The 18,119-nt window shown below is 44.5% G+C and overlaps 1 protein-coding gene across 1 annotated transcript; it reads left to right on the top strand.

Moving 5' to 3' along the window:
- The first annotated feature begins 418 nt into the window (after window positions 1-418).
- Window positions 419-15,069, top strand: SLC13A5 (solute carrier family 13 member 5). The gene is made up of 12 exons (XM_065646986.1): window positions 419-697; window positions 3,120-3,248; window positions 4,097-4,233; window positions 4,681-4,895; window positions 6,835-7,006; window positions 8,171-8,293; window positions 8,838-9,050; window positions 10,774-10,895; window positions 11,182-11,300; window positions 12,546-12,707; window positions 13,920-14,057; window positions 14,811-15,069. The coding sequence occupies exons 1-12, from the start codon at window positions 593-595 to the stop codon at window positions 14,937-14,939; spliced, it is 1,764 nt and encodes a 587-aa protein (XP_065503058.1). The 5' UTR covers window positions 419-592; the 3' UTR covers window positions 14,940-15,069.
- The last annotated feature ends 3,050 nt before the right edge of the window (window positions 15,070-18,119 follow it).

Here is an 18,119-nt window from a genome sequence, read left to right as displayed (position 1 = left end):
CACAACACGCGTGAGGAGGGTCTGTGCTTACTGGCAACTTTCTGTAGGCACTATGAAGACGGAGATTTTTCTAAACGTTCTCACAACTGGTGTGACAGCTTGACACAGAGCCACCAGCCAGCTGTCCTTATTCATGGAGGGTCTGCAGGAGCACACAGGTGGTCACAAGGGCTGGGGAGATGGGGAACGCCACGAGTCATGTGCCAGTGCCATATGATGGAGCAGGCCGGCGGACTCTGCCCGGGACAGGGTCGGGCCCGGGACACCCCCGGTGTCCCTCAGGTGCTGGGGCACCGCGCCCCGGGGCCGCCGCCCGGCCGGGACGGACGTCGCACAGCGGGCTCGCGCGCTCCTGCTGCGCGGCTGCGCCGCCCCGGGGCCCGGCCCCGGCAGGGCGGGAGCGCCGGTGTGCGGGCAGGGCGGGCCCGGTGTCCCGGCAGGGAGCGGGCGGGCCCGGTGTCCCGGCAGGGCGCAGGCGGGTCATGTCGCCCCCCGCCATGTCCCTCCCGCCGCGGCCCCGCCGCCCCGTACTTAAGGCGGCAACGGCCGGCGCTGCTCTTGCTCGCGCCCTGACCGTTTGTCCCCACAGAACATGGCCTCGACGTGCCTGCGGCCGCTGCTGAGGTACCGGTCCTTCGCCATCCTCTTCCTCACGCCGCTGCTGCTGCTGCCGCTGCCGATCGCCGTGCCGACGCGGGTAAGTGCCCGCGGGCCCAGGCGGGGAACAGACCCCCCCGGCGCGGCCGCTGCTGCCCCCCGGAGCCCACCCCCTGACCGCCCGGTCCCGCCCCTGCTGCCGAGAGCCCCTGTCCCAGCAGCCACACCGAGCCCTGCCCGGGCTCCTGCCCCCCAGCCTGCTCGCCCAGCTCGCCGCAGACAGCGGCCACCCGGCCCGTCCTCGCCACGGCATCTCCTTGGCCACCTGGGCGAGCGGCGCCTCATCCCTGCGGGCGGTTCCTCCACCCCGCGGCGGGCTGAAGCAGATCCGTCCTGCCCCTCGCCCTGCAGCACCTCTGTGCAGCTCAGTTAGCTGCTCGGTCCCACATCTCGGGAGCGCGTGTTGCAGGTTTCACTCCCAAATGATCTTCAGACACTGGTGCTGGGCAGCTGAGCTTGCAGGAGGAGCTCCGTGCCAGCCTCTGTTCATCCTAAGGGCTGTGCCACTGCTAGGACCCGGGGCTCCCACGGACCAAACATCTTGTAAATTAGATGCATTTCTTTTGGAGTCAAACATATGCATAACTGGCCTGCACATTTATAACTCAGTAATGATGGCAGTGGACTGAAAGACAGGACTTCTGGGTTCTCCAGCTCATTCTGCTGCTAAGGCTCTGAGATACTCCACGGACACTTGCTGCGTGGCGTTCTTCACCAGCGGTGCGGTCAGAGGCTGTGTATTGCGTGTTATGCAGTGATCGTAACAGAGTTTCAAATCCAATATCCTCCTATTCAAATCCATCTGACTCCAGCGATGGCACAACTCCTTTGCTTTCAATGGAGCTATACCAGCATTAATCTGGAATAATGCAGTGAAGAGTTTGGTCTTTAATGTCTTGTAGCCTTCTTGGCAAAATGTGAAAGCTCAGTTTACGGTATTTTAGCCTACTAGAGCTTTAAAGTCTATTCTAATGCTAAAACCAGTCTTTCTTCTGAGTGACCTGTATTGCTCCATTCATTTTAAAGTGCAGGAAGATGTCATGCATATTTATAAAGAAAATTGCCAGCCCTTCTGGTTTACTTGTCTAAGTAATATCAGCCCTGCCTTTCAGCTGAATGCTGATGCTTTGTAGAAAGAGGAATTCCTGACTGTTAGGCACTACTTTAATCAATACCAAGAATGATAATTTCCTTAAAAAAATAAGTATGTCGTCAGTTTTCCAGTATTTGTAGGAATATTGTGTCATCACTCTAATCTGGGAAATTACAGTATTTCACAATGGGAGAGTAACATTTCCGTCTGTCACTGCTTTTTCGGCAGATCACTGTGTTTCCTGTCAACTGTCCAGAGACACCAAAGAAACTTAAATAAGATCTGTCTCATATCTCTTAGTCTCTGAAGAAGTAATGTTTTCAAAACTTAGGCTGTTATTAATCTCCTGGAAACCTAAAGAAAAAAAAAAACAAATGACTTACAAAGGCTGTTTTCTGGTTCTTAAGCTTCTCAACAAAATGAAGGAAAACACACCCCTATTTATAAATATCACCTTGCAGCAATTTTTAAATGTCACTGTAACACCATTTATTTTTGCAATAAAGTCACATTTGTATTAGGATAAAATCCTATAAACACATACTCTAAATATGAGCAAATTCTGCACTACAGAACACTGACTTAAGCTTTAAAACACTGTTTACTGTCGGCTAATGAATGCTTGCTTCTCCTGACAATTTTGAAAGTACAAACCAAGGAATGCTAAGTTACAGAAATGCCTGATCAACAGTGTAAAAAGACATGTTGCAACATTTCTAATCTAGGGAATCCCCTAGTAGGTAAGCACGGTATTATTATTTGGAAAAGTAACTAAATACCTCTAACGAGCTTAGTCACACACACAAGTAAAAGAGTTTTACTCTAAGAATTACTTTAAAGCGTTAAGAACATCTGAATTATTCAGTGATATAGTTTCTGGGCTCACGTGTGTTACTGGACACACCTCTAAGACTTGTGAGTATCAGATGAACTAATCATCCACACTGGGAAATTTGGCCATCCATTTTAAAATAATTAACTCAAAATACAAATGCTGAAATCTACGAACATTATTAAAAATTCTTGGCTTCCAGATGTGAAATCTGCTTAGCTCAACTGCCAAGAGGTATTTGCCCACTGCAAACTCTGTACTTACCTGTTTGTGGAAGGTTTGTTTTTCTCACACCCTACATTTTGGAGGGTGCATTAGAACAAACACTGTGGTCAAAAAAGGTCTTTTTATGCAAGTGACTTCAGAACAAGGTTTAAAAGTATGGGTTCAAATCCTCATGTCTCTGCTACCTATTTCAGCACAACTTGTTCAGCTACAGGCAAAGGAGTGTTTGGGTCCCTTATAAGAGCGAACAATGTGTTTCTTATCTTTAATAACAGCTTTCTGTGCTTAAATGTGTCTTCTGTTATGTTGCAGGAGGCCAAATGTGCATATATCATCATCATCATGGCTGTGTACTGGTGCACTGAAGTGATCCCACTGGCTGTTACCTCCCTCATGCCTGTGGTATTTTTCCCTCTGCTTGGAGTTCGGAGCTCTAAATCAGTAAGGAACTTGCTCAGTCCAGATCCGATGCAGGGATATCCATTACTCTGATCCCCCATCAATATTTTGCAAACAAGTCTGATAGGGTAGCGCTCCAATTCAGTGGTGCTGGTTTTGAACACGTTGAGCAATGGTCAGGGTTTCTGTCTGGGAAGTTTCTGAGCTGAATACACATTTCCCAAAAATGTTAAGAGTGTGTTGTGGGGCTTGAGGTGGCAGAGGGGAAGATCCGTTTCTGGGCATGGATCCTGCTAGAGAGCATCCCAGTAGTGCCAGCAGCTTGTATGTTCATAACCCATCCCATGAGAGAGCAGGGCTGACACTTCCAGAAACTTCTGACGGGGTAGACAGCATGATGCCAACGAGTACACTGTGTCCCCTCCAAAGCTCATTCTGGCTGTTTGTGCGAGTGCTTTAGTCCAAGGGGAGAGGCTGTATTCAGGTACTGTAGCCTAGCTTCACTACCGGCCAACAAGCTGGTAAGGCCAGGTGTAGTTGCTAAAGATGCTGAGAAATCAGTTTTGGAGCTCAGCATTTCTAGTACCTACACAATACTTTGAGCCTTTGTTTTAGGTAACTGCTGTCATTTTGTACTTTATTACCTCCTAATGATCCAAAAAGAAGGTTCATGATGCACAAAGAGCCCCTGCACTGGACAGTTCAGCACTTAAACAGGGGATCAAGGGTTCAGGAACCTGGAGGTAGCTCTGAGGCTGCAGCTGCCCCTTCTGCCAGTGTTGGGATGGGGCCTGGTGCAGTAGATGGCTTTGGCAGGATGAAAGGCAAATGTGCTGGCGAAGCTAGCAAGAGGCAACATTTGGGGCCCTGACCTACTGTCTGTCTTTCAGGTGTGCTTGCAGTACCTAAATGACACAACCATGCTCTTCTTTGGAGGGCTGATCGTCGCAATTTCTGTTGAACAGTGGAATCTTCACAAAAGGATTGCTTTGAGGGTCCTGCTGATTCTTGGGGTGAAACCTGCACTGTAAGAGCATTACATTATTTCTTTGCCTGTGTCAATTTAGCAGAGGCCTAGGGCTGGTGTTTAAGAGTCAGCAGAGAAGGGAACCTTCAAAAAATCTCTTTAGCTGCACTTGTACAGAGTCTCCAGAGGTGAAGTCTGGCAGCAGGAACAGTTTATTTATCCTTTAGCTGAAAAAAGCATCTGGCTAAATTTTAGATGCTCGCTTGCCATTGGGGACAAAATGATGACCAACTTAGTCATGTGCAGACTAAGGAGCTAAAGGACTTTCTGGGATTCTTCAGTGAAGGTGGTAGAGCTGTCCTAGAAGGGAACCTGGCCCTGCTTTTTATTACTGGATGCTACACACATCCCTGTCTGGGCTCTACTCTCTAAGTTACAGTGACTACGAAGTCTATCAGCATCTGTTTTCTTTCCTCCTTTCTCCTCTGCCTTTTTCTCTCTTTTCAGCCTCATGCTGGGATTTATGATAGTCACTGCCTTCCTGTCCATGTGGATAAGTAACACAGCCACCACTGCCATGATGGTTCCCATTGTCCAGGCTGTCCTGGATCAAATGGACAACACAGAACATGATGTGACCGTGGTGGAACAAGCAGCCGGGCAAACAAATACAGAGATTGAGCTGGAGGAAAAGAATGCATCGGATCCCACTTCAGTGCATGGTAAGGGCCTACTCAGCAGTGAGTTGATTCTACTGAACTTGCTACACTCAGAGCTCCCTGACCTAGGAGAACTCTGTACCTTTTCCAAGGAAAGAGCATGGTAACCTGACTGAAAATCCCTGAATGCATGGCATTTAGGTTTTACAAAATGCCTTCCAATTTTGGTGGCTGCCATTGTGTTGTGCTTAGTGATAGATCCCATGCAGATTCTTATGTTCTTTCCTTCAAGCTTGGGTCATCCTCCCATTGTTTCCCTAGACTTAACTGCCTGCTCAGAGAAGTGAAAAGCATACCCTGTGGGAAATACCATCCAAACCCCAGCATCCCACTTTCTAAATCTTGTAATTATCAGTGGGGATTCAGCTTCTAAGCCATGTAGGAATGTTTGAAAAATTTTGAATAAATGCAAACTATTTTGGTTCTGTGGCAATAAATATCTCTTTATTGACCAGGAAGTAGGGAGAAGAAAGAGGAATACTTTAAAAGCTATTTGGAAAATAGGAGCTGGTGTCATTTGACTCACAGTAGACAAACTACTCTTTGGCACACTTTAAAGTGTGATCTTACCCTGATGCTTGACGCCACAAGGTCCTTCTGTCAGTACTTCTGCGATAGGTTTCACTTCGTTTGAACCATGCACACAAACTCAGTCCCTGTGATTTCACTGCTCTGCTTGCTGTTACAGAGGGCTATGTTATTAAATACCATTAAAGATCAGATCTGTGGTGCATTTCTCTTTGAGAGAAGGAAGGATTGTCTTGGGGATTTTCGTGCAGATGTGATTTCTCTGATTAGCAAGTTGATCTACCACAATTCCCTGTGTGACTCTGTGCAAGAACGAGTGCAAATGTTGGTAGTGCAAACGTTGTCCCACATTTCAAGCCTCCTGCCTGGAACACACCAGGCCCATTTTCTGGCTTACATGTCCATGGAAGACACCATGTAGAAGGGTGTTTATGTCTGCCGGACATTGCGCTGTTATGAGATTGACCCATAACTGCCTTATTTGTTTGGACCTTGGAGACATAGTTTAGATACAGCCATGATCTCTGCTTTTGGGTTGTTCCATTTCTGACCTCACTTGTGAAGGGAGAATGCACTATGATTGTGCAAAGCTCGGACACTGTGTTTTATGTAAGATGCACAAGCCCACAAGAATGACACCTGGTCACAGAATGCTGTGTAAGGTTGCTCATTTCTAGCTTCCAAATAGTTGTACTAAAGATAGGTTTTCATATTTGCAGATGCCCTTTTTAATGTTGATTCTTGACTCCCAAAACTGCTCTAAGACCAGTAATAATAATTTTGCAGGTTTTCTGTCCACTTAGAAGGATCTGCTCGGCTTTGCTGACTAATTTATTTTAACGTGTACTGAAGATAATAAATGTGTGCAAAAAATACCCTTTGGTATTGTTGAGTTGGTTGTAATTGCCATAAATTCATTGTCCCGCTCCATTAGTCCAGTCAGACTTCAAGATTGGACTGCTAACCTCGGAAAACAATGGACCAAGCAGCAAAATTTCATGGTTGATGTAAACTGACATATGTCTTAACAGTTATGCCAGGCAGGAATTTGGCTTTGAGTGGGTTTTTTTTCTGCCCATATTCATAGCTGTTGGGTTCTTGCTGTGGTATTGTAATTTTCCAGTGACTACAATATCTTGCTTGTGGCAAGCCTCTCTGTGAAACAGGAAATTACTGCTGAGAAACTGTGGCAATGATATGTACAACAGCGTCCTTGGGTCATGTAGACCCAGGCTGTCAGCCTCTCTCTTCAGCTTCTCATGGACATGAGTCTGAAGTATTTAGGGAATATCTGTGTTTTGTTGAATTAAAATAAATGGCATACACAAACTGGAAGCACGAAGCCTGCTGACCCCATCCTGAACTCTCTGCCTCCCTAACTTTACCTGAGGCAAGTCTTGGTCTTTGTTTCTAGTCATAAGCAATGGACAAGTCCCTGATGACCCTAGATCTTCTGAGGAAAAGAAAATGAGGAAGCGTATATGTAAGGGAATGACACTTTGTATATGCTATGCGGCCAGCATCGGAGGAACTGCAACACTCACTGGAACAGGACCAAACATGGTACTGAAAGGCCAGATGAATCAGTAAGTCATCCACGCTGTTTCTTTTACTTGTACTGTCACTGTTTCTGTGACCAGCTGACTAGTCTTAGATGAGAGTTTCAGTTGCAAACTATAAGCAATAACCAGTTGATGAACTGAGAGTGAGGCATGTGTATGAAGTGATGGGCCTCATTTTCCTACTTCAGCCTTTTTTTAGGCAGCTGTGCACTGGGATTATAGGTCTTCTGAGAAACTTGGAAATAGTTGCTGGTAATCGGCAGACAGCTGGTTGATCATGAGATACCAGTTCTTCTGCCTCTTCTTTTTCAACTGAAATGCAGCACATCAGCAAAAGAACTGCAGTGAAGAGCATCAGAAGAATGTATGATTAACTCTTATTATAAGCGCACTGAAGAGAGCTAAAAATAGCTTAGCCTTTCCTGTAATATTATTCTTCCATGCTGTGGAAACTGTACAGATACTGTTGTAAAGGAAAAGAGTTATCCACAAAATACTGTCTTTGCTAAACTGAGTTTGGGAGTTGATTTAAATGCAACCTCATGTAACAGTGGAAATTTTACAGACTCCACAACAGTCCCTCAACATTGCTTCCTTCTGTTAGGAGTACTTCAGCCTCAACTGCCACATTACCTGTTGGTTTTAACACCCAGCTGGAAATTTGCTATTGATATTTTTCCTCCAGTCATTATTGTTGGATGCAGGGAAGAACAAAAATTGCTGTTCTTAAAACACTGGCTTCATTCTTTTAAGCCAACTAGGAACTTTGTCTTCTGTTGATGTGAGCAGAAGTGCAGGTATAATTTCAGGAAAGACAGTTCTTGCTCTCTTATTAGAACAAATGGAGAGGAAGAAAGAACGCCCTGTCTTGGGATAGATGAGCAGGCATGTTGGAAGTGAAAGGTACCTAGAATCTTTCAGCAGTGCTTGCCTTACTGAGACCTAAAATATCGACATGAGCTCCTATAGGCATTGAAGTAAAACACGGGGGAAACTGAGGATCATTTAAGTTCTGCTCTGAAATCCAAGCTGCCTTCCTGTTGGCTTCGGTTAGGTTATGGATGCTGCTTAGGATTACTTGTAATGGTTGTCCTAGATTTACAGGTATAATTGTCACTAGCACATATTAAAGAGAGAGTAGATCACTAAATGTTTTGACGTTCATACAGAAAGCATTTTTCTTTCCAGGTTATATCCCAACAACAATGATATTGTGAATTTTGCTTCCTGGTTTGGGTTTGCATTCCCAAACATGATTCTGATGTTGGTACTAGCTTGGTTTTGGCTACAGTGCTCCTTCATGGGACTGCAGTGAGTATTTAACTACATGATATTGTGTAAACCCCTCAGCTAATGCAGATCAGCTTATTGAGAAATCTGGTTAAAACGAATGCACTGACAAGTTATCAATTTTGTAGCAGAGAGCGGTTCCATTTCATAGCAACTTTTCGGGTCTGGAAACCTTTTGTGTTCATGGGAGTTGCACTAAGGCGAAAGCTTTATTGATTCTTAATGTTCAGACAGAATTGCCTGTTTATTTTTCAATTTCACATCTGAGAATTTCAGCCCTAGGAGAGCTGGCATATCTGGCTTGCTATCCTTGATTCAAAACTGGATTTTTCATCCCAGATTGCTCCAAATTGGACAGAGACTTACATCCATTCATTGACCTCATTCTTCTGTGAGAACTGGCATGCCCCCATGAAATACTTTGACACTGTTGTAATTTCTTTGTTCCTGGCCTCTGCTGTGGTCTGCATCTGTCCCCAGGAGTGACAGCTTCCGAGTGGCAAGTATGTTAAATCCTTCTAGTATGTTAATATTTACAGTATTTTCTTCTCCCTTTTTCTTAAAGCTTTAAAAAAAGCTGGGGCTGTGGGACAGAGAGAACTGCTAAAGAAAAAGCTGCATACAACGTGCTGAAGGCAGAAATGAAGAAATTAGGCCCTATCTCTTATGCTGAATTCAATGTCCTCCTAATGTTTGTTTTGCTGGTTCTCTTGTGGTTTTCCAGAAACCCAGGCTTTATAAAAGGCTGGGCCACCATGCTCTTCCCAGGAGGAGAAAAGTAAGTTTTTTGGGTTTTTTTCATCCTGTACCCTCTTATTTTTGAATCAGATTCTCTTGCTCTTACATTCCATTTTGAGTGCGGAGTAATTCATTCCAGCCTTACCTGAATTCACGTTTGCTGGGTTTGGTCCTGTTGCTTGTGCAGGAGATCACCAACAGATCTATTGTTTGACAGTTTGTACTGCAATGAAGGCTGGACACTGAGACGTGGAGCAACCTGAACCTCCTAAAGGAAGAGAAAATTCTGTAATGCTTGTCTCAGTCATGCTGACGGGCACCTTAGTATTTTGTTCGTATGAGCTCCAATCAGTTGCAGCGTTATTTGAATATTTGGTAATATTACCTATAAACAATAGCCTAGAACTCACTGGGAAATTGATTTGGTGCTTTGCATGGCTTCTTCACATAATGTCAGTGGCACGTTAACATAAAATGCACAATGGGACTATAATTTAGGCCATTTCTTTACACATCTGTATGGGAACGTAGCAGAAGATTTGGCGAGGAGGCCCCTCAGTTCCAGCAGGACAGGGAACTGCTGGAGAGAGTCCAGCGCAGGGCCACAAAGATGCTGAAGGGAGTGGAGCATCTCCCTTATGAGGAAAGGCTGAGGGAGCTGGGGCTCTTTAGCTTGGAGGAGACTGAGGGGTGACCTCATCAATGTTTATAAATATATAAAGGGTGGGTGTCACGAGGATGGAGCCAGGCTCTTCTCGGTGACAACCAACAGTAAGACAAGGGGTAATGGGTCCAAGCTGTAACACAAGAGGTTCCACTTAAATTTGAGAAGAAACTTCTTCTCAGTGAGGGTGACGGAACACTGGACCAGGCTGCCCAGGGAGGTTGTGGAGTCTCCTTCTCTGGAGACATTCAAAACCCGCCTGGACGCCTTCTGTGTAACCTCACCTGGGTGTTCCTGCTCTGGCAGGGGGATTGGACTGGATGAGCTTTTGAGGTCCCTTCCAATCCCTGACATTCTGTGATTCTGTGATTCTGTAGTTAAATGTAAATGCGCTCAAAGTGACTTGCACCTGTCTGTAGAAAAAGCACATACATCACGCTAGTTGTTTTACTGACCTTGTGTGTTTGATGAGTAGAACCTCTGTGTTAGATAACATAGGCCTGCGAGAAGCTCTAGGCACCTTATCACTCTGTCTGAGATTCCTGCTTTGTTGTGAGCAAGAGCGGGAGGCTGTGCCTGCCTGAAGCCGTGAAATGCAGGCGAGCTCAGCAGGCGCAGCGATCTTCCAGCAGGGCTGAGCTGACCAGCGCCTGCGTCCCCCTTGTGTCACCTCTGCCTGGGAGCTCAGGTGCGACTTCGGAGATCCCCGGTAGAGAGGTAACTAAAATAAAACTTGCTCTTTGCAATGCATTCGTGGCCTCTGGCTCTTCTTGCGACGTGCCTGCGTATGTGTACACAACATCTTTCTTTGAGATAAAACTATTGAGTCTTGGAGTCACCACAGAGAAGGAACCCTGCTCCCAGGAGCTATGGTCATCTGTGACTCTGGTTATTAATGTGTATGGCAGCTAGTTTCTTTTATTCCTGTGTTTGTGTTGTGGCAGGACAGAGAGACCTCAGTCATGAACTAATGTCTCATTTTACTAATATACAAACCCCAAACAGAGTGACAAAGAGCAGTGACTGCAATGCTGGAAGGCAGCCATCTTCTAGGAGAACAATGTCTATTTTCTAAGCTATATTCTCTTTTCTTCTGTAGGTATATCAGTGACTCTGCTCCTGCTGTGTTTATTGCCCTGCTACTGTTTATCCTTCCTGCTAATAAACCCACATTCAAAGGCTGGAACCCAAGCATGTCTGACCCTGAACAGGCTGAAGAAGGTATTTAAAAGAGGAATTGTAACACTGTGGAACAGTTAGTCAGCTCCAGCCAACATGGCAGAAACATGCACTGGGTTTGGATGCAGTTCTTCAGGATAGCTCACCTCCCTCATTTCTCTGGCAGGGCTGGGTCATGGTCACTGCCCGCGTGTGTTACCCTTACCCTGTGCAGGTTTTTCGGTAATATGCATCTGTCTGTTAGGTTTTTCCCTAGTATCTTACAGAACAGGAGACAAAATGTGTTCACTCTCCTAAAACGTGTTCTGCTTTTCATTTCTTACTTCAGATATAAAAAAGCCATTTTTATCAGCCCCGCTGCTAGACTGGAATATGGTTCAGAGGAAGATGCCCTGGAGCGTAGTGCTGCTGCTGGGAGGAGGTTTTGCTCTGGCTGATGCAAGTGCAGTATGTCCTGACATCTGTTTTTTTCTGACTCAAAGGCGAACTTCCCTGGTTTGTTATCTCGTCTTGTGTTACTGGGCATACACCCAAAGCCAAACCCAGCAGAGATGTTGAGATCTGAAGTCAGATCCAAATTAGCAAAAGTTAGAAGGAGAGGTGAACGTTTGTGCATCTTTTTCAGGAATTTGTGTGCTCTGACCAAGTTTCTTCAGTTTATCTTACCTCTTGGAGGCTGCTGACTAGTTTGAGACCTTCGCTGGCTGGAACACCAGAAAACCAGCCTTTCTTATTTCTGTTACCATCCTCCCAGTCCTGGCCCTGACTAGAAAAATAGAAATACAGATAACACTTGTAAGATTTTCAGAACTATTTGAGATTTGTTTAAAGAATATTTATCTTCAGATTGAAACCAAACCACTACTGAAGTGGTCAGGAAGAAAATAATTGTGGGTAGATATCTTCCACAATTGTGTACAGTGGAGTTTCTTGAACTTCTTGTCAGTGGCTGTTGCCAGGCAATATGCTGCCTTCCATAAGCCCATGGTTTGATCCTATGTTCATAAATTCACAGAAAAGGCTGCTGAATTCCCAAAACAGGAAAGAATCTTGAACCATATTGTTTCCTTCATCACAGCTAAGATGCATCTAAATCAAGCAAGCCTTAGTTATCAACAGTGCTGTGCTTTGGGGAAATTCATATTAGATCTAAGTTTTGTGGCTAGGCAGTTTTAAACCATGGGGCAAATGAAAGCTCTGGGGCCTTAGGTTCATCTACATACATTGTACATACATTATTAAAGCTCCAGAGCATCAGAAGCCATCAAGTCAAAGGTTTTGTAAGTTGTTTTGAGTCAGTCACTGCTTGTGTTCCTACAATAGGGCATTCATGCAGCATCAGTATCTTCAGAAACGTTATAAAAACATGTCAGAAAACTTCTGAGTGGTACATTAATTATTTGCCATAGTCTCAGCAATAATTGTTTCTGTTTAACAAAAAAATACTATTTTATAACCAAAGCGTGAGCAAATGTTTGAGTTCCAGAAAAATCAGGAAAGTAAGACTCAGTATTATGTCTAGTAGGCAAGGAGTGTCTTTTGGTGATTGTGACATGTCATCGTACTTTCCTGGATTGTATTCATATAATTCAGGAGTCATTTAGAGTTATTTGGTAGGACACACATGAGTTCCCTGTTCATGAACCATGGGTTCTAAGCCTCACTGGAAAACACTTTTTTTTTTCTTGTCAGAACTCTGGGCTCTCAGCTTGGCTGGGTCATCAAATGACCCCATTAGGATCTATCCCACCGTGGGCCATTGCAACAATAATTTCGCTTACTATAGCTGTCTTCACTGAATGCACCAGTAATGTTGCCACAGCCACCCTCTTCATACCTGTCTTTTCTACCTTGGTAAGATTGCTTCCATCCTGTTATCTTATCAGATGGGAAATCAGAGTTAAACTGACAGTGTCTAGTGGCAAAGCAATATTGTATTTATTGTCTTAAATGTTGCTCCAATGTTAATCTGAAAGCCAGTGATGTAAGAGTCCATCTGACAGTATGCCATAATGGATAGTGACTATGGCTGGTGTTCACTGCTATGTTTATAGCGTCATATGTAGATAGAAGGGGAGAATGAAAACTTTTTCCAGTCTGCCCTACCTATATGCCTGAGCCCCGAGAACCAGCTTCTTGGGGAAAGAAGCTAATTCAGGGTGCCTTCCCTGCGGCATCCTCACGTAACAGGACACCAGTGCAAGTCCTCTGTTAGGTGTGTCCCTTGGCCCTGCAGAAAGTGAGGTGAGAGTCTGGTTTTTTTAATACAGATCAACAAACATCAGTTACTTCTGGTCATTCTGTATTTGAACCACCAGCACAGAACTGGAAAAACACAGAAACCTCAAAACAAAACCCAGCACTTTTTGTTCGTCCCCTTGAATGGTTCCTTCATCTTCATGGTTTTATGCTAGAATACAGAAAGTGGTAGGCCTGATTATTAGAAATGTTTAATTTTCCATAGGAAACCAGAACAATTTTAAGACTTACTGAGGAAAACCTGGTAAGTTTTGCTGCCTTTTCTGAGCAGAACTGAAATTGTAGCGTAAAGGAAAAAACAGGTTACTTTGTTCTTCAATTTGGAAAGTACTACCACTTTATTCTAGACCACTTCATCAAAGTAAAATTATCCCAGTCAAGGTGTTGCATTATTAGTGACTTAAATTGGCACTTAAGTTCTGAGTCCCACAGAGTTTGTGTAATGTCTAAGAGTGTTACGCCACATGCCTAGTAATTGTAATCCTATCCCTGTGTTACCCTGTCAAAAGTGTGGTCCGAGGTCAAAGAAAAGATTGTTGGATAAATTTGCCCAGAACTCCAAATTATACCATAGAGCAAAACAACAGGAAAGAATCAAGCATTTTTTTAAAGGATTGTGGGATAGGAAACAAGAGCAAAGTTACCTTTAAGCACGTGTGGATTTCGGAATAAAATGCTTGTAAATTACCCCGGTGATATAGTACCACGACACAAAATGAGTCGGTGTATCTCAGTGGTCTGGGAAATGTTCCTTATGCTTTTCTTTCAGAAGACCTCCAGTGTGATATTCTCTCCATTTCATTGCAGGCTGCATCTGTCAGGATCCATCCTTTGTATGTTATGCTGCCTGGTACTCTCAGTGCTTCCTTCGCGTTCATGCTGCCTGTTGCAACACCGCCAAATGCGATAGTGTTTTCCTATGGCCACATCCGTGTTTTGGATATGGTAAGATGATAATTGCCTGGTCTCTTATCTGGAGCTCTCCATTGCCTTTATCCTGAAATATGGTGAGAGTTTACTTTTATTAGCCAAGTATTTCCAAGTACTAGGAAGCTCTTATGGGCTGTAACTACCACCCTGTGCCCCTCTCTTTTGCTATGTTAATATTGCAATAAAGGCTTGTGTCTCTGAAGTAACAGGAGCTTTCTCACAGGCTTTGGCAGGCATACATCCCAACCCAATTGAAATTAAAAACTGGCAGGCCATAAATCTCTTAAACACTGAAGGGTTAAAATTCAGTCAGTGCTTTCCAGTGTTCTGGGGGTTTGGCGAGTGTAGCTGAAGCCTTGTTTCCACTGGAGCTGAAAGCAGAAGGTGATGATCAGTTGCCCCGGGCTCTGGTTCTCTGATTGCCTGCCAGACCACGGAGTGCCAGGTTCTGTGCCGGACACCCAAACATTATCGGCTTTCTAACTGGAGACCTGAACGAGGTAGAAACTGTTCTTTAACTAATAAGAACAACTTGTTGTATTGCCTTAAAGCTCCTACACTAGTTATAGAGCAAAGTGTTCAAAGGCTTTGCACAGTGTGTTCCCTGGTATTTCTACCTAAGCAAGAACATAGGGCAGTAGGTACAATGGCTATTTATGTGATTTATTTGACCATGTGTCTTTCTTGCATATATACAAATAGGCCTCGCTGCAGTTTACTGTGCTGATGTTTGGTTATTGTTGTTGGTTTGGACTTTTGTCCCCACAGGTTAGAACTGGAATAGTGTTGAACATCATTGGAGTCTTCTGTGTCACACTGGCCATCAACACATGGGGAAAACTGGTGTTTGAGCTGGACACATTCCCAACCTGGGCAAACAGCACAACTAGCCAGTGAGCAGTGAAGAATTCATGTGCTAAACAAATAAAGGACCCTTAATACCACTCCCTATTGCCTGAATCCCTATGTAGAGTCTCATCATTTCAGATCAAGTGTCAGGTGTTTGTTGCCTTCCAGGAGTCACACATCAGGCATGAACCAACTTAAATTTATTCCAGTTGTGCTGGAACCAAAAGTGCTTTGTAATTACAGAACCCTAAGGGTCATGTGTCTGGATCATAAGTATGATCAAGTGATCTGTTGTACCTTCAGTCAAGATCAAGATTTAGAATTTATAGAACTTTAAATAAAGAGAAGGCAGGCTGTTTTATGAAATGGTATGAACATTCGTATCACTGATATGTACTTGTAAATCATTAGCATTGAACACTGCATTCAGGTAGGGCCTGAAAATTAATCAACTATTACTGATATCCACAAGTCAGCAGCTGTACAGAAAAATCCCTGTCGTCACTTGGCTAGTGAAGGAAGGGGTGTGCTACGGTACCTGACGTGGCATTACATTCCGTTACATTATGTTATTAGTTGGGCCGTAGCCATGTGGTGGAATCCTTCCAAGTCAACATCCAACACATTTTCCATTGCCGTGTTTTGACTCCCAAATTCCATGCTGGTCATGATTCAGCTGATGTCTTGGGCAATGATGAGTTAAGGCTGGCTTTGTGTTTCTCGCTCTGTGGCACTGGCAGGGCTGGGAGCCGTTCCCTCTGTTGGCCACAGGATGCGGTTTCACATGCCAAACAGTGTTTTGTTAATGCCAGCCTGGAAATGACCAGTGGCCTATAGGACTTCACACCTATTGTGAAAGATCCTGGCTAGCCCCTGATGTGCCTTATTAATTAACTCTGGAATTCTGGAGTGGAGACAAGGCATGAGAAAGGCTCTAATTGAAGGTCTTGCAAAAATTCAGGGGCCCGGATATCAGGGCTTGTGCAGGCTGACAGCAATGGGAGTTGTCTTGTGTACTTTGGAATTCAGTTCCTGCAAGAAAAGTGTTTGTAGCGCCTGCGTATGTCAGTTCTGAAGCAGAAGCAGTCTGCAGAAAGATCGATGTTGGACTGGCTGTATTTTGTCAGTGGTACATGGATGCTTTTCACTCAGCTCTGGAGATAAGTTGGGTGAGAGGTAAGGCAGTGTGTTACAGTGGAGAGGTGTGGGCATGACCCAAATTCTGCTCCCAGACTTGCTGTGCAGTCTCGTGCAAGTCAGTTCACCTCTTTTTGCCTCAGTTTCCCCTTCTGAAGAAAATGTCAAGGTACCTATCTACCTCACAAGGGTGTTGTGAGAACCGAAGGGTCTAATTCTGCATCCATGGTGATTCCCCACCTCATGATAAGGGGTGCAAAGTAGAAGTTACAGAAACATAGAATCAGAGAATTCTGGCCAGAAGATCTGTCCTCTAGCATAGTAGTGTGTGTAGGATATTTAATAGGTTTTTTATTAATGTGAATGTTCTTTATAGAACTGGAAAAATATTCACATTTTTGCTGTTAACCGTGAGGGAAGTTATTTATCCACAAAATGACAAGGTGCTTTTCTGAGCAGAAAACTACTTCGAGGATGATTTTTCACACCTTTATCTTCTGAGGTCTTTCAGGGTGCTGGGCACCATAAACTCTCACTGACTGTTGTTCCCAGGTGCCTCCAACAGCACCCTGTATACCCAGCTGGCTGCACGTGATGCAGCATCGTACCTCCTCCACGGAGTGGTGGGGCATGTGGATAATCACTGTTCCACTTGCAGAGTCTATCTCAGGAAGAGGTGAGTTCTAGTGCCAAGAAGTGTCTTGGTCAGGCATTTGTCACCACCTGAAGCTCATCACAGTATTTGTCTGAAGAAATTGAAACCAGGAACAATTAAGCACCTTCTGTGCTCTGGCAGTCACCTGATGCTGATTTGCATCTGTAAGTATCTAAATGCATTTGAGAAGGGGACTTTTTCTGCCTTCTGGTGGATTTCACAGTATGAGGACATTTCACCACTGCCAGGTACTTCATGGTGCTCGATTTTCACTATTGCGAGTAACATACAGCAGAGCCTACATGGATGGGTAGCACAGAGCTTGCCTGTCTCAATTCATGCAGGTCAAAACTCCTCTAACACCAGTCTCAGCTAAAAGCTGTAGGACAGACTTCCCTGTCCCATTTGTAGAAAGGAATGTTCTGAAAAAGCGCCTTCCTCTCAGCTAGGGAAGAGCTTGCCTCTGTTGCTGTGCAAGTAGAAAACAAATGTTATTTTCATCAGTGGTCACACAGAGTGATTTATTGACAGGAGTTCCAAGGCAGGGAGAACGAACATATGGGTAATAAAGAACGCTGGTTTTATTAACAACTGTGGTATATTTGATGTGTCATCTCTCTGTCCTTTTAATAGCAAATGTTTCTTTCTGAGACACTTTTATGACATCCTGTCATTGATTTGTATTTAATTTAAATGGTGAGTTGTAGAATTAGAGCCTGGCAAATAAAAAATTACTACAAATGTTTCCTCTCTGGCATGGATTGTTTCCTGTGTAGCACAGTAGACCACTTGTTTCTACATTAGCTTCCACTGTAGCATGGTATTGCTCCCGTAAGATCCAGGAGGGTACACACCACAGAGAATCAGTGCAAAGCAGAGGTTTGGATACCACTTTAAGTTCTTTCAGATCTACATATCAATGGTGGTTCTTTCCTCAGCTAAGTGATAACTCAAGTTTCCATCTTCAAAAATGCTCAGGTGGGACCCAATCTGGTGGCATACCCTACAAGCTGCCTCATTCATTTCGGAGTAAAAGCTTCTAAGACTCTAAGAAACACAACTGGTTTTTAAGAATTAGTCTTGTTCAAACTGTCCAGTATAACCGGCACGAACAAGCTTTTCTTCAGCACCAAGCATGCATGTCGTCCCGTTCCAGCGTCCTAAGTAAATATAGGCGTTCTTTACAATGGGTAATGCAAGGACAATCGCCTTGTTACTGGGGCTGGGTTACATCCCCTTCCAGCAGTGTAGGACAAGCATCACGATAGATTCTCCTCTTGCATGGCATTTATTTTTCTTCCCATCAAAGGGGTTTTGTTTGAGGTGCAAAAGTTGTGCTGGTCCAAAGGTAGCGGCACAAAGGAATCCCTTTGACCCCTACTTCAAAATGCGCACCACCAGAGCCAACAGCGAGCAGGGGATTTCAGTGTGGACTT

This window comes from Caloenas nicobarica, chromosome 17, assembly GCF_036013445.1.
Source record: "Caloenas nicobarica isolate bCalNic1 chromosome 17, bCalNic1.hap1, whole genome shotgun sequence".
NCBI lineage: Eukaryota > Metazoa > Chordata > Aves > Columbiformes > Columbidae > Caloenas > Caloenas nicobarica.
Note: the sequence above shows the minus strand (reverse complement) of the source record. Positions and strands in the feature narration are given on the sequence as shown.